The following is a 21,781-nucleotide window of genomic DNA, read 5'->3' on the forward strand; positions in this document are numbered from 1 at the left end:
CATTGACTTGTTCCACCTAGGGATTTGGCTAAGTGTTCTTCAGCTCAGGGCTATCCAGCCTGTACTGTCAGTGAAGAAAGTTAACAAATAATAAGCAGAGGGTACAAGACAAACCAGGGAAAGAGTTAAAGTGTACTAGGGGAAGTGTTATTTACCCTTTTTTTTTTGCTTTGGAGATTTTTATCAATGTTTATCAAAATCAGAAGCCCTTTTTATAAAATACATGCGAACAATTATGCTTGCTTCTGAGCAGGCGTAAATGTCCGTGGCTTCGATGTATGCATGATTTCTGCCACTTTATCCCTATTATTTTATGAAAACACACAGGTGCTCTTTCACCCTACATGACCTCTTAAAAAAATTACAGTCTAAATTTTGGGTTGCACTTGAAATAAAAAAGTGAATTTATTTTCTCTTTAAAGTGAACACAAGTGATGACAACAGAAGGCTCTCACTGTCCCCCAATGTTTCCTACCTCTCAATCTGTGACAGGAATTTAGTTTCAAATATGCCCCTAGTCTTCAGCCTCTCAGAGATTCGACCTCGAAAGAGTAGCCCCCGTTTTGTGAAGTCTATCAGGATATTTCGCACAATTTCTCCCAAGTACATGCCGCTAATCATCTTCTCAAACCTGCACAGAAATATGTTGCTTAAGTATCAATGTTAAGTGTCATTATCATGTACTGAATATCACAGCTTTTATACTACTGAAAGCCCTGTCCCACACTTCTCTTTGAGAAGGTGGAGAAGTTGGGGCAGCGAGGAAGAAAAGAAAAGGAACTCAAGTGCTTTTATAATTCTTATACTTCCCCTTTATGGCATGCTTTTTATGAATCTTCTTGTTTAAAATGTAGAGTGTGAAATATTAGAAAAAAATACATTATTTTCTCTATTCAGGACCAGATATACTACTAAATGTTTCCTGTTTTGGTTATCTATGAGAAAAATTCTTTAGTAACTTGTAAATGTTTGAGCCTGCAAAGAGGTGGGATACGGTGGGGTACAAATGCAACAAATAAAAAAATTTCCCCTATTCCCATCAGTACAATTGCTGAACAATTTTCACCATGCAATTTTGTCTCTTGTCTTGCACTGTCTTGCTGTAAACAAACCCACCAGTAAAAAATTCACAACTGAGTTGCTCAAGGTCACACCAAAGTCTGTTGGCTTGCAGCTCTGTGTTATAACCACTATGTTTCTGTCTATGTTTTTATAGATACAAATCATCTTTAAATATTCTCTTCAGGGCTGTTAACTAGGAGAGGGTGAGGGGAAGCCACTCAGAATTCTAAGACCACTGGGGTAGAAAATAACTGAAATGCAAATGCAGTCTGGCAGTGGATGAAAAGTGTGCTGCTATTTTCTGTTATGGATAGGGGAAAAGAGGAAGAAAGGACTGATCATTAGGAAAGGTGGGGACAGAGAAGGGGAAGGTCAGAGTGAGGACAAAGGGGTACAAATAGTCTTCTTTGTCCCTGGTGCTAAAAAATGTAATTACTGCTCTGGTTCAGTTAAGGCAGTAGTTGCCAATTTACCAAGAAGAACTAAAAAATGCAAAAGGAATCAATTGGTGGTGGAGTCAACAGCCCTTGCAGCTGATAGACGGGTCCCTTGCATTTTCCCTATTAAAGCTCAGGCATATCCTGGACTGTGTGGTGCATGCTGTACATTGGTCTGAGTTGGTTGCCAAAGATGGAATCTTGCAACTTTTTATATACCTATCATCTTCACGTGGCTACATTTTTTGGCTTCCTCACAATGTAGCTCTATTTTTGATGGGTTAATATGGCATCAATATATTTGCAACAAAAAGAGAAAACAGGGGGGGGGGGGGGGAACCCTACGTAAAAATAATGCACAAACAGAAAGAAGTACAATTGAGCCAAAAGACTCCAGCGGGCAAATGTAAATCAAAACAAGATTTATAAAGCACCTCTCATAGAAAGACCCGACACGGCACCGTGTTTCAGCGATGAAGTGCCTGCCTCAGGGGTCATGTACACTATAAATATAAAAAGACATTCATATTGAGTAGAATAACTTTAAATCACAGAAAAATATGTACATTTATATAAATATATCAAATTCATTGTTCTATATAAAAACCGAGCACTGGAAAAGTAAGCAAAAGATTTTTTTTTTAATTTATATATTGTTATGAAGCTTAACAACAAATACTATATAAGAGAAAGGGGACAAAAACATGGAACCCCAAGGAATTACATAACTAAAACATGCAGTGTAAACACAAGCTAGAGAAAAATGTATGTATGGACTGAACAGATAAGAGAATTTAATTTTGTGTGATTAGTTATGTTCAATCCATACAAACATTTTCTCAAGCCTACGCTTACACTGCGTGTTTTAGTTATGCAATTCCTTAGGATTCCATGTTTTTGACCTCTTTCTCTTATGTAGTATTTCTTAATTTTTATTTTATATTGTTATGGAGCTTTTCTTTTGCTTACCTTTCCAGTGCTTGGTTTTTATATAGAGCAATAAATATAAACGTACATATTTTCTGTCATTTTAGGTTATAATATTCAATATGCATATTTAATTGTTTTAATGTGTTTTTATATTTATAGTGCACTTGTCTGTTGGCCCACCCCTAGTTTGTACATCAATATGCATAATGTGAGAGCTTGTGGTATTATGTGCTTAATAAATGATATGCTGAAATAAACAAATGTCCCCCCTCATAGCTCACCTCTGTTTTCCCGGATTGAGGGATAATTCATCCACAGTCTTGTCGAAGTCAGTATGGAATTCCTCCAGGCAATCATTGTCCCCGAAAGCACCCCATTCCATATTCACACACATCTTGCCCTCCTCTCCTTCCACCATCTCCACATTGCGCATCTCTTCCATGTAGCAAGCATTACTACCTGTGCCTATCCATCAGTGAGGGAGCACAAACACAAGAGTTTAGTGTTAGACAGGAAGAACTGGCAAAGCCCCTTCAACTAAGGGCTCTAACAACAGGCATAAAATTAGAGTAATCTTTTGATAATTGTATTGTAGATCCTCCAACCACTACATTATAAGGATCACAGTATTAGCTTTTGTGGGACCTCTCCACACATTTTATTTATTTATTTTTATTTAAAATGATTATTTTTTTCCTTTTAATGGCAATTTTAAATAAAAAGAGTGATGGCCTGATGCTTTCCCAGTGTAGATCCCAGAACTGTATTGGCTATAACAGAACCCAACAGAAAAGCTTTCACAGTTTCTCTCATTGGGCCATACAATATAAATCACAGAGTGCAGATGCTGCTGAAATTTTTCTTGGATTGAATTGAAGAGATAAGTGCTCTTGGCAGGTTAATTGCTGTAATCTGTATGGACAGATACAGTAGGTACATACAAATACTTGTATAAGTTGCACTAGAAACAAACAAAAATGGGCCATAGTGGGAGAAACTGGTGTAGCCATTAAAATGAAAACCAAGACGTTAATAAAAATGACTGATATTCTTAAGAAACTCTGGCCAATTTAAAACAAGCATATCTTTAGGAAAACCTGCATCAATTTGTATTCATCATGAAGTTATTGTATAATAGCTAAAGGTCTCAAGTACTGAGACAACTGGAGCAGAGCCATATGTGAAACCATAAGACTTATTTGATATGATGGTATCAAAGAAGGATAGGCATGATTTTTGGCATGATGAGGGGATCAATAAGGTTCCAAGAACCCCTAGATGAGTTACCAAAGCAATGTGGCTGGGAGGGGAAGAAGGGAAGCTGCAGACAGTAAAGAAATATCTCTACCAACTCTGGTGGCTAAGCTCACTTCTGGATGATAGTGCTCCATAGTAAGCCAGAACCCAAAGATTGTTGCAACCAGCTGAACAATCCAAATGTTTACATTTGTTTAATTGCCTATCCTAACAGCCTAAGTGATGTCCAATAAAAACAAGGAGCAGTATAATAAAACAGTGCAAACAGTACAAACTCAATTACAATAAATATATATAGAAACAAAGTAAGAAATATAATAACAATAAAGACAACTTATGGGCTGTGCTTGGCCTGCAGGCTACACTTTGAACGCTCCTGGCATAAAATATTTACCTAAGCCACAGTTTAGATTATGATGACATCAGGCTCAATCACAAAGGGGTCATTTTACAAAGGCGCAGTAAAATGTGGCCTACAGTAGTGTGGGCGCATCTTTTTGGTACGTGCGGGGGCAATTTTTTTACTGCGGCTGGGGAAAATGTAATTTTTGGGGGGCCAGGAAATGGGCATGCACAAAAATTAAAACTAGTGCACACCTATTTACGGCATGAGCCCTTACTGCCAGCCACTGACCCAGTGGTAAAGGCTCACGCACTACCCATGCAGTAACCACACAGCATGTGCCAATGTGGCCACACTGCTAATTACTGCCGGGAATGCCCCCGCCGTAGAAAATAGAAAAATATTTTCTACCACAAGATTTGGCATGCACCAAACTCGGAATTACCACTGGGCACATGCGCTACCCCAGCAGTATTGCCAATTTGGTGCATGCTACTCATGCATTAGCCCTCCCGCGACTTTGTAAAGGGGCCCCAAGATATTGTTTTAAACAGTTTAAGACAAAATTCCCAAATTTCCCCCTCCCCCACCCACACTTACACCAATATTCTACAAACCATTTTTAAGTTCAGCACAATGAGTCAGCCATTGTCCTCTTGCCATAGACAGAAACAGAAAGGATTGGCATATCAGAACCAACTGGTTTACCCAGTCAATCCATTTGTGTATGCCTACTGTGCTGTCCCAGACCTCGATATATCTCTAGTCTTCTCCCTTCCTCCTCCTGTCACTAAGGACTCTTTGTGCTTTTATTATCCATATAAGTTTAAATTATTCTACTGTTTTTCGCATCTATAAAACTTCTGCTAGGAGTCTGTTCAAGGTGTCTATTCTCAGTAAAAAATTATTTTCTCACATTCTTTTTCTACCTCTCTCTCCAACTACATAAGCCTCAGTGTTAACAACAGGGGTGTTATGGGAAAAATTTTGGTTTGATTTTTCATCATTTTTAGATTGTTGGTCAATTTTTGATTCATTTCAGGGATGCATAACAATTTTTTAATGCATATGCCTCAACTTTATGCACTGTAATTTAGTGGTTTGTGTGCTGTGACCAAGGTTGCTTATTTCCTCCCATTGTAATCCTGATTTTAGAAGCAAAGGAGACAATCTCCCCAGAAACTGGGGTAAGCCTAACTACCTGCAGAAGCAGCAGCCAGGTATGAGGAAGAGCGTGAGGAAAGGCACTGTGTGAACTGTAAACCACTTAGATATAATCTAAAGTGCACGCAGAATAATAAATTAATAAACAATATATCCATGGGAGAGGGGTAGTTGTAAGGACTCCAGGAAGAAGACAGCCCCAGCTCTGACAGGGGAGGAAGTCCTGGGAAATGTAGTCCCTAGTGACATTCTCTTCTAGGTAAGCTGAAGGAGCTGTACCTAGCAAGGAGAATAACTAGGAGAAAATATTATTTTTTCACTTAGCATACAGTTAAGCTTTGGAACTCTCTGCTGGAGCAAGGGGTAAAAGCAGGTAAATGTAGCTGGGTTTAAAAATGGTTTGAACATATTCCTGGAGAAAAAGTCCATAAACCGTTAAAGTAGATCTGGGGAATGCCACTTTTCAGGACTCTGCCAGGTACTTGTGACCTGGACTGGCCACTGTTGTAAAAAAGGATATTTGGCTAGATGGACCCTTGGTCTGACCCAGTATAGCAACTCTTATGTTATGTTAAAGCCAGCCCAGGGGTAGGGCTTGGAAAGACCAGGAGCCAAGTAGCTATTCATTGCCCTACAGGCAGATGAAACAGATCAAAAGAATAGGCCTTTTGGTGAAAGGGGCAATAGGAGCTGGATTCTGGAAGCCTCAATAGGGGCAGACATTGACTTGCTTGGTAATGCAGGTAAGCACAGCCCAGAAGGAGGAACCCTGAATCATGGGAAAGGTAGTTCCTGGTCTGGCCATCAATAAGAGAGCTGGGTACCTCTGACTAGATCCCAGAGCTAGGGCAAAGGGGTGCAGCAAGGAACCTTCGTGAACCCAGCTGGGAAACATAATAGGTGTCAGATGAGGTGAGAAAGGCAGACAGAACAGAACAGGCTGAAAAAAAAAAAAAAACCCAGGACCAGGATACCCTAAAGTTAGAAAAACCTGAAGAGAGGCAGGATAAATGAGGTCAATGGCTCTGAGACTAAGAGGTCTCTGCACAGCCTGCCAAGCTAGGAAAAACTACGGACTAAAATCCTCAGGCCAGCGGACCCTGAAGCCAAGGTAAAAGAAGTGAGAGCCACCCCAGAAGTCCCACAGAGAGTTTGGTGTAAACTGAAATCAGAAAGTAGAAAGGGTGTGCTTAATGCAAACAGAGGCCCAATGTGAATGTTTGCTTAACCAGAAAAGAGTGTTATTCTGCTGTTTTTTGTTGATTAGGATGAAGATGTTCTCCATCAGGGGATATGTACTTAGGTTTGAAGTAAGTATGGAATGTAAGCAAAAAAAAGGCAGAGTTGTTATGCCACAGTGAGTGGCCCAAGGCCGATTGAGAGGGCTGCATTAATTCACCCAGCTGTATAAGCAGATAGATAACATTAGAGAAGAGGCCTGCAGTGTGATGATTTTTTTTTTTTTTTTAACATTTGACTGGTGCTCCATAGAGAAACAGGGAAGCAATTGACAGGATTTGTCAGAGCCGTCTGTATCTAAGGATAGAGAACATTAAGAAAGTAGAGCAAGGATTTATCTGTGAAATGTGTTTGGGAACATTTTTGGTTAAGATAAACAGCCAGTGCTGGAACCCAAGGAATGTTGTACAGTGATCTATGTTCCACCAGTGACCGTATTACCACACTTTTGAGAGCATGTTTTCTCCAGTATGCACAGGTTCTACGGGCAATTCTTGGCCATCATAATCTGATGTTCCTGATCTGGGTTAATGTTTTACAAAACAAAAAGGTTGCAAATGACATGGCATGTCTCAGGGTACTGCTTTAAGGACTGTGAACCATCATGGCTAAGGGCTGGTTACAGAAAAGCCAGTAGCATTTCCAGAGTTCTCCCGGTAGCTGTCTTCCCATCCCAGAGTCCTTAGAGGAATCCATCTCTGACATTCAGATCACCTCATCCTCGGACCAAGGAGTGACACTGCATAAAGCTGTTCAGTGTTATGCTCTTTATGTGCATAAAATCTGAATCAAGACTGGAATAAGAATATATATCCCTATAATATAGTCAATTCAATCTCCCTTCCTCTCACCACTATCGAGCTCTTACCAACAATGAGCCCAACTTCACAATAAGGATCATCGTAACCGCAGGTCATCATGGTTCCAACTGTATCATTAACAACTGCTACAACATCAAGGTCAAACTCCTGGGGACAGGGAAGGGGGAGAACACCACAATGTGAGCATCAATATAATAAATCAATACATTATTAACAATATTTTGCAATATGTAGCGCAGTGCAGGCAGGGCCAGATTTATGTATAAACTTGACAAGCTACAGATTAGGGCCTCACGTTACCAAAGACCTTATGCTTCACAACCACAGAAAAGTATTACACCTAAAATTTACTTCATACTTAATTGAGGGGAACCCTACGCCTGGAATAAACTTCCTGAGCCCCTACGTCTTGCCCCATCCTTGGCTACCTTTAAATCTAGACTGAAAGCCCACCTCTTTAACATTGCTTTTGACTCGTAACCACTCGCCTCCACCTACCCTCCTCTCTTCCTTCCCGTTCACATTAATTGATTTGATTTGCTTACTTTATTTATTTTTTGTCTATTAGATTGTAAGCTCTTTGAGCAGGGACTGTCTTTCTTCTATGTTTGTGCAGCGCTGCATATGCCTTGTAGCGCTATAGAAATGCTAAATAGTAGTAGTAGTAACAGTGCTTTTTTTGTGCTGGTACGCAACGGTACGGCGTACCGGCACCTTTTTTTGCCCCCCCCCCCCCCCCCGCGACACTCCGGGCGAGTCCTGCACTTAGTTTTTTTTTTTTTTAAGACTCAGAACGCGCGAACGATGCAGCCGGCAGCGATTGAAAGAGGCTGTCTGGGCTGGCGTCTGCGTCGGAGCTTCCCTCACCCTCTGCGAGTCCCGCGAAACAGGAAGTTGTAACAACGAAGGCGGGACTCGCAGAGGGTGAGGGAAGCTCCGACGCAGACGCCAGCCCAGACAGCCTCTTTCAATCGCTGCCGGCTGCATCGTTCGCACGTTCTGAGTCTTTTAAAAAAAAACTAAGTGCAGGACTCGCCCGGAGTGTCGCGGGGGGGGGGGGGGGGGGGGGAAAGGATGGGGGAGAGAAAGAGGGAAACCAACAGAGGGAAGGATTGGGGAGAGAGGGAAAGAGGGAAACCAACAGAGGGAAGGATTGGGGAGAGAGGGAAAGAGGAAAACCAACAGAGGGAAGGATTGGGGAGAGAGGGAAAGAGGGAAACCAACAGAGGGAAGGATTGGGGAAAGAGGGAAGGATTGGGGAGAGAGGGAAAGAGGGAAGGATTGGGGAGAGAGGGAAACCAACAGAGGGAAGGATTGGGGAGAGAGGGAAACCAACAGAGGGAAGGATTGGGGAGAGAGGGAAAGAGGGAAACCAACAGAGGGAAGGATTGGGGAGAGAGAGAAACCAACAGAGGGAAGGATTGGGGAGAGAGAGGGAAAAACAGATGGAAGGATTAGGGAGAGAGAGAAAGAGGGAAACCAACAGAGGGAAGGATTGGGGAGAGAGAGGGAAAAACAGATGGAAGGATTGGGGAGAGAGGGGAAAAACAGATGGAAGGATTGGGGAGAGAGGGGAAAAACAGATGGAAGGATTGGGGAGAGAGGGGAAAAACAGATGGAAGGATGGGGAGAGAGGGGAAAAACAGATGGAAGGATGGGGAGAGAGAGGGAAAACACAGATGGAAGGATTGGGGAGAGAGGGAAAAACAGATGGAAGGATGGGGAGAGAGAGGGGGAAAACGGAAGATTGGGGAGAGAAAGAGGGAAGACGCTGGATGGAAGAATGCAGAAAGAAATAGGAGAGACACTGGAAGGATGGGGAGAGAAAGCAGAGCTGCTGGATGGAAAAGGGGAATAGAGAAAGACTGGAGAATAAGAGGAAGGGGCATGGGGAGAACAAGGGTGAGGAAAAGATGAAAAGCCACAGGCAGATGAAGGAAATTAAAGAATGGATAGTAAGAATGAATTAAATCTGGACAGAGAGAGAGCCTGAAAAATATTGAAGAAAGCAAAGAAAAAGGAGACAAAAATGACAAATGACACAGAAGAGTTAAGCGAAAACAAAGGAAAGCAGAATCACAGACTGGGACCAATATGGAAAGAAAAACAGTCACCAGACAACAAAGGTAGAAAAAAATCATTTTATTTTCATTTTAGTGTTTGTAATATGTCCAATTTGAGAATTTACATTGGCTGTCTTATTTTGCACTGGGTATACTGGAGCTGTAAGAGCTTACAGAGATTATTTATCATGAAAAAAAATCACGTTATTTTTTTCTCCTATAGTACTATAATATTTTCAATGATGTCTGTTTAAATGCGCCATGGCTGGTATAGGGGGTGTGGTTAATGTGGGTGTGGCTATCATAGGGGTGGAGCCATATGTGGTGACCCCGCCCATAATGAGTACCGGCACATTTTTTCCTACAAAAAAAGCACTGAGTAGTAAATGCTACAGCTTAGGGGTCACAATACAAATAAATCTAGCCCTAAGTGCAGGGATTACATTTTATTAAACAAATGAGTCAATATTTAGCCAGCGGCGATCAGCACTTTTTTTTTTATGCTGACCGTCACCAGCTAAATTAGTCCTGGATATTCAATGCCAACCCATTTCCGGGAACTGGTATTGAATATCTGGCTCTCAGCAGACTTGAAATAGCCGCCTGAACTTAAGCAGGTTCTGGCTGCTATTCAGCAGGGCCTTGCATAAGATTATTTACTCTGGGCTTCCACATTTTTCACTTAAACATCTCCAAACCACACAGAACATGACCATAAGATTTCCCTCTCATTCTAGATGATATGACCCTACTACTCCTACCACTACTAATCATTGCATGGCGCTACTAGATGTGCACAGCTCTGTACATATTATATGCAAGTACTTTCTCTGTCCCTAGAGGCTCACAATCTAAGGTGGGGGTTTTTTTTTCTACCTGAGGCAATGGAGGGTTAAGTAACTTGTCCAGGGTCAAAAGGAGCTGCAGTGGGAATCAAACCCAGTTCTCAGGATCTCAACCCACTGTACTAACCTCTCCTGATGAAAAATCACTGGTTGCCCATACTATGCCATACCCAATTTAAAACTTCTAGCTTTGATTATCACACTGCACATGCCTCCAAGCTTTACACGATAGCCATTTGTACATACCTTCTATCCTGCTCCCTTATCTAGACTCAACTCGTAACTGTTCATACTTCTGTGCTGCTCCCTGATTAAACACTTTGCCATTAGCCCTACATGTAGAAACATCCTTTCCTAAATTTAAAGCGACTTTGAAAACTTATCTTTTTTAACAGGCATTTAATATTCGTTGATGACATACATAAGGTAAAATTATGTATCATACCTGATAATTTTCTTTCCATTAATCATAGCTGATCAATCCATAGACTGGTGGGTTGTGTCCATCTACCAGCAGATGGAGATAGAGAGCAAACTTTTGCCTCCCTATATGTGGTCATGTGCTGCCGGAAACTCCTCAGTATGTCGATATCAAAGCTCCATCCGCAGGACTCAGCACTTAGAGAATTACACCCAGAAAGGGACACTCTGCCCAGCTCACCACCGCCGAAACGGGGGAGGGGAATTAACCCAGCTCATCCCCACACAAGTGGGGGAGGGGAATCCGTCCAGCTCATCCCCGCGGAGCGGGGGAGGGACACCACACCCGCCGATGCGGGGGGATCTGGCTTATCCTGCAACCGCAGGAGGAGCTGACTGACCCTAACACCGCCGAAGCGGAAAGGGTACAAAGCTGCCCTACAGCCGCACGAAGCGGGAGGGAGTGCCGGCAGAATTTAAGTCTCAATCCAGCCCCGTAAAACGGAGGGGAGAGGAATGCAGCAGCTCACTGTAACACAAATTCGTCTCAACTCTTGAAGAATCCATTGAAAAACTTGAACACGAAGTCCTCCTGAACAGGAACTGAAGACTAAACTTGAACCTGAAATGCAACCAGAATATAAACAATACAGATATCTGGGAGGGACTATGGATTGATCAGCTATGATTAATGGAAAGAAAATTATCAGGTATGATACATAATTTTACCTTCCATATCATCATGCTGATCAATCCATAGACTGGTGGGATGTACCGAAGCAGTACTCACCCAGGGCGGGACATTGAAATCCCTGACCTCAACACTGAAGCTCCAAACCGGGCCTCCGCCCGTGCCGCCACAGTCAAGCGGTAATGCTTGGAGAATGTATGGGCCGAAGCCCAAGTTGCCGCCTTGCATATCTCTTCCAAGGAGACGGAGCCGGCCTCTGCCATCGAGGCCGCCTGAGCTCTAGTGGAGTGAGCCTTCAGCTGGATAGGCGGCACCTTCCCCGCGGCCACATAAGCCGCTGCAATGGCTTCCTTGACCCATCTTGCCACGGTAGGCTTAGCAGCCTGCAGACCCTTACGAGGACCTGCAAACAGGACAAACAGATGATCCGACTTCCGGAAATCATTGGTCACTTCCAAATATCTGATGATGACTCGTCTCACATCCAGATATTTAAGAGCAGAGTATTCCTCTGGGTAGTCCTCCCTACGAAAGGAAGGGAGACAGAGCTGCTGATTCACATGGAAGCGAGAAACAATCTTGGGCAGGAAGGAAGGCACTGTGCGAATAGTCACTCCTGCCTCAGTGAACTGCAGAAAAGGCTCTCGACATGAGAGTGCCTGGAGCTCGGAAACTCTTCTGGCTGAAGTGATAGCCACCAAAAAGACTGCTTTCAACGTCAGGTCTTTCAGAGATGCCCTCGACAAGGGTTCAAAAGGCGGCTTCTGTAATGCTCTTAGCACCAGGTTGAGATTCCACGCAGGCACCACCGAGTGCAGAGGAGGGCGTAGGTGATTAACTCCCTTGAGAAAACGCATCACATCTGGCTGCGAAGCCAGGGAAGCACCCTTCAGGCGGCCCCTGAAGCAAGCCAGGGCCGCTACCTGGACTTTAAGGGAACTGAGCAACAGGCCTTTCTCCAGACCTTCTTGTGGGAATGCCAACACTGAAGAAATTGGAGCAGTGAATGGAGAACATGAGCCTGCTTCACACCACGCTGCAAAGGTACGCCAAACCCTGGCGTAAGCAGTAGAAGTAGAGCGCTTCCTCGCTCTCAGCATAGTGGCGATGACCTTGTCTGAGAAGCCCTTCTTCCTCAGACGCTGCCGCTCAATAGCCAGGCCGTAAGACCAAAGGGGGAGGGATCCTCCATCACCACGGGACCCTGATGTAACAGACCCTGCTCCACTGGTAGCCGCAGAGGATCGTCGACTGAGAGCCTGATCAAGTCCGCATACCAGGGACGTCTGGGCCAATCCGGACCCACCAGGATTACCCGGCCCGGATGCTTTGCCACCCGGTCTAGCACCCTGCCCAACATGGGCCAGGGCGGGAACACATAGAGGAGCTCTTGTGTCGGCCACTGTTGGAGAAGAGCATCTACTCCCAGGGATCGAGGGTCCCGTCCTCTGCTGAAAAAGCACGGCACTTGGCAATTGGCCGATGACGCCATCAGATCTAGGCTCGGCTGGCCCCAGCGCTTCGTGATGCCCAAGAACGCCTGAGCAGATAGCTGCCACTCTCCGGGCTCCAAGGTATGGCGACTGAGAAAGTCCGCCTTGACATTCATGACTCCGGCAATGTGGGCCGCTGACAGCTGTTCCAGGTTCGCTTCCGCCCACTGGCATAGATTCATGGCCTCCTTGGCTAGAGGGGCGCTCTTGGTACCTCCCTGGCAGTTGACATAGGCCACAGCCGTGGCATTGTCCGACAGGACCCGTACTGGCTTCAACGCCAGTACCGGGATGAACTCCAAAAGCGCCAACCGAATGGCTCTGAGTTCCAGGAGGTTGATAGACCATTTTGCCTCTGCAGGAGACCAGAGCCCCTGCGCTGTCCTTCCCAAGCAGTGGGCTCCCCAGCCCGACAAAGAGGCGTCCGTCGTGACGACAATCCACTCCGGAGTCACCAGAGGCCTTGCGCACTGCTGGGTCCAAGGGAAGGCGCACAGCAGAATCCTCCGACATCGGAGTCCAGCGCTGCAGCAGAGAGTGTTGTAGTGGTCTCATATGAGCCCTGGCCCAGGGCACTACTTCCATCGTGGCCGTCATAGAGCCCAACAGCTGCACATAGTCCCAAGCCCGAAGAGGAGAGGCTACTAGGAACTGGTCCACCTGAGCCTGAAGCTTGACAATCCGATTGTCTGGCAGGAACACACTGCCCACTTGGGTGTCGAATCGAACTCCCAGATACTCCAGGGACTGAGTTGGGCGCAGCTGGCTTTTCTCCCAGTTGATGATCCACCCCAGGGAGCTCAAAAGAGCAACCACCCGGTTCACAGCTTTGCCGCACTCTGCATAAGAGGGGGCTCGGATCAACCAGTCGTCCAGATAAGGATGGACTTGTACTCCTTCCTTCCTCAGGAAGGCCGCGATGACCACCATTACTTTGGAGAAGGTCCGCGGAGCAGTAGCCAACCCGAACGGGAGGGCTCTGAACTGGAAGTGTCGGCCCAGTACTGCAAAACGCAGAAAGCGTTGATGAGGAGGCCAGATGGGAATATGCAAGTACGCTTCCTTGATGTCCAAGGATGCCAGGTACTCCCCTGCCTTCACTGCCGCTATAACAGAGCGGAGAGTCTCCATGCGAAAGTGCCGAACTTTCAAGGCCCGATTGACCCCTTTGAGGTCGAGGATAGGCCGTACAGAACCTCCTTTCTTTGGTACCACAAAGTAAATGGAGTAACGTCCCTTGCCAAGCTGATTTTCTGGCACCGGAACGACCGCACCCAGGCGTATCAGATTGTCCAAGGTCTGCTGCACTGCCACAGCTTTGACCGGAGACTTGCAGGGAGAGAGTACAAACCCGTCTCTTAAGGGTCGGCAGAACTCTAGCTTGTAGCCGTCTCTGATGACTTCCAGCACCCAAGCGTCTGAAGTTATTGTGGTCCACTCGCCCAGAAACGAGGTCAGCCGTCCTCCAATCTGCACTGGGGGGTGGACCAAGGCCCCGTCATTGGGTACGAGACCCTGGGGGAGGACCGGAGGGAGCACCTCCGGGACGGCGGTCTCTGCGAAAGGAATGCTGCTTGGGGGAGAAGTTCCTCTTGAAGGAAGAGGAGGCAGAAGAGCCCGACCTGCCCGGGCGGTACCGACGGGCTTCCTGGAGGTACCGGGGCGAGTACTAGCCCGAGCCCTGACCTCTGGTAACTTCTTGCCCTTAGACGTGCCGAGATCGGTCACGATTTTGTCCAGCTCGACCCCAAAGAGCAGCTTGCCTTTAAAAGGCAATTTAGCCAGGCGGGATTTAGAGGCGTGGTCAGCAGACCAATGCTTCAGCCAAAGCCACCGCCGCGCAGAGATTGTCTGAGCCATGCCTTTAGCTGAGGCCCTCAAGACATCATACAGCAAGTCTGCCAAATAGGCCAAGCCCGATTCCAGGGCCGGCCAATCAGCCCTCAAGGAATGATCCGAGGGGGAAGCCCGCTGCACCATAGTCAGGCACGCCCTGGCCACATAGGAGCCGCAAACTGAGGCCTGCAAACTTAAAGCAGCCGCCTCAAAGGACGACCTTAAGGCCGCCTCCAATCTTCTGTCTTGGGCGTCCTTTAGGGCCGTGCCACCTTCCACCGGCAATGCCGTTTTCTTAGTCACCGCAGTGATTAAAGAATCCACGGTAGGCCACAGATAGGCCTCACGTTCACTTTCAGGCAAAGGATAGAGGCGGGACATAGCCCTAGCCACTTTAAGGCTCGCTTCCGGGACATCCCACTGAGCCGAAATTAAGGTGTGCATAGCATCATGCACGTGGAAGGTTCTAGGCGGGCGCTTCGTCCCCAGCATAATGGCAGAACCAACAGGGGCTGAGGGAGAGATGTCCTCCGGAGAGGAAATCTTCAAAATGCCCATGGCCTGCACTAACAGGTTGGGCAAATCCTCTGAGCTAAAGAGCCGCGCTGCAGAGGGGTCATCCGCTCCATCCGAGCGGGGATCCGTCTCCTCCAAGGAATCCGCAAAGGACCGTTGGGAGAACTCAGAAACGCTGCCCTCATCTACATCGGAGGAGACAAAGTCCTCCAAGGCCTGGGAATCAACCCGAGGGCGTTTACCTCCGGGGGCCTCAACCTCTTTACCAGACGAGGGAGCAGGGGCAGCGTTTTGCATAAGGAAGGCCTGATGCAGCAGCAAAACAAACTCGGGGGAGAAACCCCCCAGACTGTGCACTTCCGCAGCCTGGGCTACAGCCCTAGACGCACTCTCAACCGGCGCTCGCAAGAGCGGGGGAGAAACATGCTGCGCATCCAAAATGGCGTCCGGCGCGACACTCCGCGAAGGAGCCGCGCGGGAAGAACGGCGCTTAAGTTTAGCCGCTTTTGTGCCGTCGCCCAAATTAAGGGCGTTCATGGCATTAACGTCTCCCACCTCAAGGGCGGCCCAAGAAGAAGCCGTCCGAGCCGCGTGGCCGGCCAAGATGGCGGAGGCGAGCAGCGGGGGATGGGCGTTTATGGCGGGAAAAACCGCCACACCGGAGGAAGGACCGGGACACTCATCGGTCACGAAACTGTCACCCAACAAGGGGGAATCAGACTTTAAGACCCCCGCATCCCCTCTAGAAGCGCACAAGCGATCCGGGGAGCGACTCTTTGCGCCCTTGCCCTCCGACGCCATAGGCCACGTGGAGATCAATCGGGGAACCCCCTGCCCGCTATAAAAAGGTAAAAATTACCTGCTTTCCGCTCCGAGCTGTAACGACCTGGTGTCCCAGTGAGTAGCTGCAATAAACGTTTAAATAAACGTCGAACTAAACGCCTTTAAGGACGTTCAAAATTTTTTTTTTTTTTTTTTTTAACGGAGCCAGCGGGAGGGGGGAGAAAAGGAGGGACCTGGCGCCACCAGGTTTGCACTTGCTCAAGAAGAGCCCTCAACCCCAGGCACTCAACAAAACCTAAAAATTAGGCTTGGAGGCCTAGCCAGAGCTGCTGCTGTGTGTGACCACCACCTACTGAGATAGAGAACATACTGAGGAGTTTCCGGCAGCACATGACCACATATAGGGAGGCAAAAGTTTGCTCTCTATCTCCACCTGCTGGTAGATGGACACAACCCACCAGTCTATGGATTGATCAGCATGATGATATGGAATGGGCCTTAGGATGCCTACTTTCTCTTTTCTTTTTCCTTCCTCCTTCTACTTTTCTATCTAAGCACAGGATTCTTTTTTTAAATATTTAATATTTTGATTTGTATGTAGGTGTACAAAGGGCAGTATATTAAGCCAAATAAAACAAACCAACCATACAGCCAAAACTGGCTACTGTGTGGGCGTTCTGGGAGTAAAGTAGATATTTAACTGGATAAATTAACAGGGCAAATAAGGACCACATAAATAGCAGTCCTATCTTTGTCTGGCTTTAACTTATCCAGTTAAATGCCAGCCAGAGGTCTATGTAGTATTCCTATTTCTCCTGTAGTAGTATGGTGTGACAAAAAGCACATCTATTTGAAAAACTTCATACATGCATACAGCTAGTTATCACAAGCAAGCAAAAATGAACAACAGTTAGTGTCCTGAAAGCCTCGCATTCAGAGGCGTATCTGAAATGCGGCGGTAGGGGGGGGGGGGCCAAGGTCAGAGTGAGAGGGCACATTATATCCCCCCCCCCCGCCATCGCCATCACCTACATTTGCAGGCGGGGGACCCCAACCCCCGCCAGCCGAGGTCCGCTTCCTCCTGCCTCTGCCTTTAAAAATATTCCTTCGGCTGGCAGCCAAGTCAGACTCCGAAAGGAGCAGCTTTGAACATCAAGGACTCCGGAGGACGAAAACGAACTTTAAAAGACCTCGATTCGGCTGGCGGGGGTTGGGATCCCCCACCAGCCGAAGGAATATTTTTAAAGGCATAGTACATAAGTAATGCCATACTGGGAAAAGACCAAGGGTCCATTGAGCTCAGCATCCTGTCCACGACAGCGGCCAATCCAGCGGCAGGAGGAAGCAGACCTCGGCTGGCGGGGGTTGGGGTCCCCCGCCAGCAAAGGTAGGTGACGGTGGCAGGGGGGTCTAGGGCGAAATCTGCGGGGGTGGCCCCACACAGATACGCCCCTGCTTGCACTACATGTCACCAGTGGCTGGCAAACGTGTTGCATGTAAATCAGTGTTGTGCGAGGATTTCAGGATACTAAATGCTGTTCATTTTTTCTTGCTTGTGATTATTAGCAGTATGCTTGTATGAATTTTCTTTGGCATATCATACTACCTCAGGAGAAATAGGAATACCACATAGACCCCTGATGCAGGTATTTTGCCGAAACAAGCCGTAATGGATCCCTTAATAAAGGCACATCTGTACACCAATCCTGAAGGTCCTCTGTTTCATTCATCTCTTGGCCTAACTTCTAAGTGTATATTTAAGCGGTTATGCTAGTATTCTATAAAAGAAAGTACATGCCTAACTTCCTTTATAGAATGGGCTCTTACCAGGCACCCAGTTATAGAACTGCCCTCTACATGCCCTGAAAACCACAAATTTTCACTTCATGGTGAACTGGACTGCATGATAAGCAGTAGAAGACTGCATGGTCTGGACGAATCTCTTCATAAAGGTGGTTAATAAAGCCCAATAATAAACAAATACAATATTGTCTGCCTGAGGAATGTAGGTCTACTTCAACATGGTGCATGGATGGATAATACAGTATGAATAATACAGTAACATTGTTTCCATGGCTGAGAAATTCCATTTACCTCTCTCCTGTGGATAGCCTCTTTCAACAGGTTCACCACATCTTCCCCTTCACAACCACTGGCTTGAAAGCCTTTGGTCCATTTCAAAAGTATGCCCTGACAAACAAACAGTAAGAGAAACAATTTGATGGACTCAGGTTGAGGCTGCTGGGTCATTCCATGCCAAGTGGTCTAAAATTTAAAAAGGTTCCCACAGTTATGTTCTCTAATTTTGTTCAAATTTTATCTGTTGCACGAGTCAGGTGTTAAACCCAAAATTTGAGGTCTCTAACTGCAATAGTTGCAGATCTAGATCCCCTTTTCTGAAAGGTTGTCAGTCCATGGGCACGCGACATTTACCAAAATGCCATTTTTGGGGTCTAATAAAATCCAAACACATTTATAAGAATGGCTAAAAAATTCAAATCATGTACAGTTTTTTTATGCTAATTCCGATGAAATACATTTTAACATCATGGATGCAAAATCCAGTCAAACAAGTTGACTCAAAGTGAGCATCAAAATTGGTCGAGACTCATCGGAACATATTTGGACCAATATTCAGACCGCAACAACTTCCATGCAAACAAAGATACGGACTTGAAATTTTGAACAAGCATTATGCTTGTGCTGGACATAATAAACCCACAGTATTGTAAACAATGAAGACACTTTAAGGAATAGGTGCTGTCCCAATAACATTTTTGAAAGTTTGTAAGAAAACAAGGTTGGAATGAAAATAAAGAGATGCTCTAATAACCAGAATAAGGAAAGTTTGATAGGATTAATGGGAGCAAATAACCAAATAAGAACAAATATTTTCCAGATGGAAATAGGCAGCTATGGACAGATTCTAAACAATGGTAAAACTCTTACCTCATCAAGTTTTTTCTGAATGCAAGGGAAGGAGAACGTGAAACCTAGAGGAAGTGAAACGCCCTTCATTCCCATATACTCCAGGAAGTCAGCAACACAATGCACAATGTGGTCAAACAACTGAAAATGCAAAACCAAGAGCATATAGATCGATGGAAAGTCTGTTCTTTAAGGTCTGGAAAGCTGCTTTAATACTGCATCATTTGTTTGTTTTTTCTTTACAGCATAAAGTCTAAAGCAGTGGTTCCCAAACCTGGTCCTGGAGGCGCCCCAGCTAGTCAGGTTTTCAAGATATCTACAATGAATATTCATGAGAGATTTGAAAGCAGTAGGGGCAGTGCATGTAAATCTCTCTCATGAATATTCATTGTGGATATCCTAAAAACCTGACTGGCTGGGGTGCCTCTAAGATCAGGTTTGGAAACCACTGGCTTAGAGGACAGAATGAAATTAGAACCACAGTTTTAATAAGAAAAGAAGATTAACTAAATGCAGCTCTTGTGACTCTGTACATTGCTCAAGAGGTTTGTAATCAAAATGGCAGAGCATCTGTTGCATAATAAAAAGATGACCAGCACCAGCAGGATTCTTTCTGGTGTATGACATAGCAGAGGTTCTACTAATAAAGATCAGTCAGACCATGCAGACTTATCTAGGTGCAGCAGGGCACCAAAATAGTCCTCTAAAATTACAAGGTATTTCTGAAATTCTTGTTCCAAAATTGTTCTGTGCCTAAAATTATATAAAATTGAATGAGCTAAGTGATTCAAGATTGTCATTGGATACATCCTTCCTGTATTTTGGATTGGCAATAGAATTCTCTGTTGATCTGGGAATACGGGACTCAGAGCTATCTTGTGGAGTGGCTAAGGCTGTGGCCTCTCTGCATGACTGGCTATAGGCCCTGAGAGAAGGTGATGAGGTGCCTAGACCAGCTTGGCCTAAAAGAGAGGAAGACACTGATACCAAGTGCAGACCAAAAGAGGGTGGGCACTGGAGTATTAGCTGAGTAGAAACTGTAGCAGCAGAGATTGGAAGGAGTTCAGCTGAGTGTTCCTAAGGAAGTCCAGCAGCTCCAGGAATGAAATTGTGTATACCTCAGGTAATAGGTGGAATGCACCCTCCATGTCCCATTAAATGTTTTGGGAAGTAAAAAATGGGGTATAAGGGACTGAACTTTGGCATATTGCAAAACAGTGAGGAGTACAAGTAATTTATTGGATTTTGTCTTCAGGGACATATGTAGGTTTGCCTGTTTTTTTACCTTTTCCAATGGTCCCATTTTTGAGAATGGGTTTAGATTATTACACTGATTAAAAGGGAACAAACACAGTGTCTATTCAATAGTCAGCTGGTATTGGTGAGTGTTTTTCTAAACACTGACCGCCACTGGCTCAAACAGACCCGGATATTCAATTCTGGGCCATGGTCAAGCAGCAGCATTTTCATACCTGGGTGGGCAGTGACACTTGGAGTTATACAGGTATGGATGATATTCAGTGCTGTATCCACTGTAACTGGGCACAGCTAGGACTGCTTTATTGCAGTCGATCATGATTGGTTAGGTATGCAATGAATATCACTGGTACCTGCATAACTCTTGGCTTCACCCTAACTCTGCCCCCAGACCACCCCAGCATTGTCCATATTATGCTGGATGGTCAGAGCCAATATTCAGCGGCAATGCCCGGTAAGTGCCACTGAATATCGGAGGCAGGCCAGCTCAGTGTGGTTTTATCAGGCAGGAATGCTGTATACCAGGATTCAATGTGGCTGCCATGTCAATTTAGCTTTTCTATTTTCTACAATGGGAAAGTGCAAGCATAAACAGAAATGGGGCTCTTCTCAGTCCTCCACTACTGCTACTCCTGTCATGGGACTGATTAATAACTTTGTGAGCCATGCAGGAAAGTTTAGAAGTGGTCTGGTGTGGTTGAGGCTGGAATCTGCCTCTGGTGGTGGAGAGCAGGAGCAATCCTTGGGGCCTGAAGTGGCACTGAGCCTGAATACAAGAACCCCAACACGCAGCCATAAGCGACAAGCTTGCCTGCCCAAGTTGTGCAGCATCTGCTAAAAGAAGTGTGGATTACTGGTGGGCAGCTGGCTGAGTTAGACAATAACATCGCGGGACTACTATTCGGAGCACAGAGTGTTGCAGAACCAAGATGGAGGTAACCTGAATCAGATCTGTGCGAATGCTAAGGCGTTCGAGGAAGGGGCCCTCCAAAGGCTCACTTTTATATAAACCTACAAAAATGACTTTGAATTCTATATGGCTTTCTATATCTGATTTGGAATAAGCACCTCTCTCCAGTGAAATATAATTTGGTTCCTTGTATTAATGAAGTGGAAAATAAACTAAAGTCCTTGGAGATGGAATTCTCTAATTTATATTATACAGTGGGACATGCACAATTTATTGAATAACCTCTTATTCTGATATAATCTGTTTGTGTGGCAGATTTATCAGCACTTCGCTTTAAGGTTGATGATGTTGAAAATGCTATTTAGAAGTGTGAATTTAAGGTTATTAAACTTTCCTATTCAGAATGTATCAGCTAAAGAACTATTTAAAACATATTTATTTGGAGACTCCATCTATCTTCAGATTTGATGCCGTTGGTTATTCGAGCCTATTATTTGCCCACCCAAGTTGAGATTTTACTTTGGATTCAATGGAAGCTAGAGAAGTTGCTGCACCACCTGACAGTTTACCTGGGAACTCCTGGGCAACAGTGGCTGTAAAACTGGCTACAAGTGCTGATAGGGATGTATTGCTAATTATTTCAGGGTAGTGGGATTATGTTGAGTGGGTGAACGAGGTTAAAGTTGTATAATGAGAAGTAGCAGTAGGTGCTGATGCAAATGTGCAGTCCTGGTAAGTTTGTTGTGTGATTTGTAAAATTTGATTCTGTATGTTTTATGTGATCAA

At 45.4% G+C, this 21,781-nt stretch overlaps 1 protein-coding gene across 2 annotated transcripts in view; it reads right to left on the bottom strand.

Moving 5' to 3' along the window:
* Positions 1-21,781, bottom strand: part of LOC115469296 (hexokinase-2) — a 194,823-nt gene that overhangs the window by 10,865 nt on the left and 162,177 nt on the right. For both annotated transcript variants that reach the window (XM_030201804.1, XM_030201805.1), the window contains exons 12-16: positions 18,850-18,969; positions 17,995-18,090; positions 7,301-7,400; positions 2,711-2,894; positions 476-631 (exon numbers count right to left, since the gene is read on the bottom strand). In XM_030201804.1, coding sequence (XP_030057664.1) covers positions 476-631; positions 2,711-2,894; positions 7,301-7,400; positions 17,995-18,090; positions 18,850-18,969 — 656 coding nt within the window. The remainder of the gene's footprint in view (positions 1-475; positions 632-2,710; positions 2,895-7,300; positions 7,401-17,994; positions 18,091-18,849; positions 18,970-21,781) is intronic.

This window comes from Microcaecilia unicolor, chromosome 4 (assembly GCF_901765095.1).
Source record: "Microcaecilia unicolor chromosome 4, aMicUni1.1, whole genome shotgun sequence".
Classification (NCBI taxonomy): domain Eukaryota; kingdom Metazoa; phylum Chordata; class Amphibia; order Gymnophiona; family Siphonopidae; genus Microcaecilia; species Microcaecilia unicolor.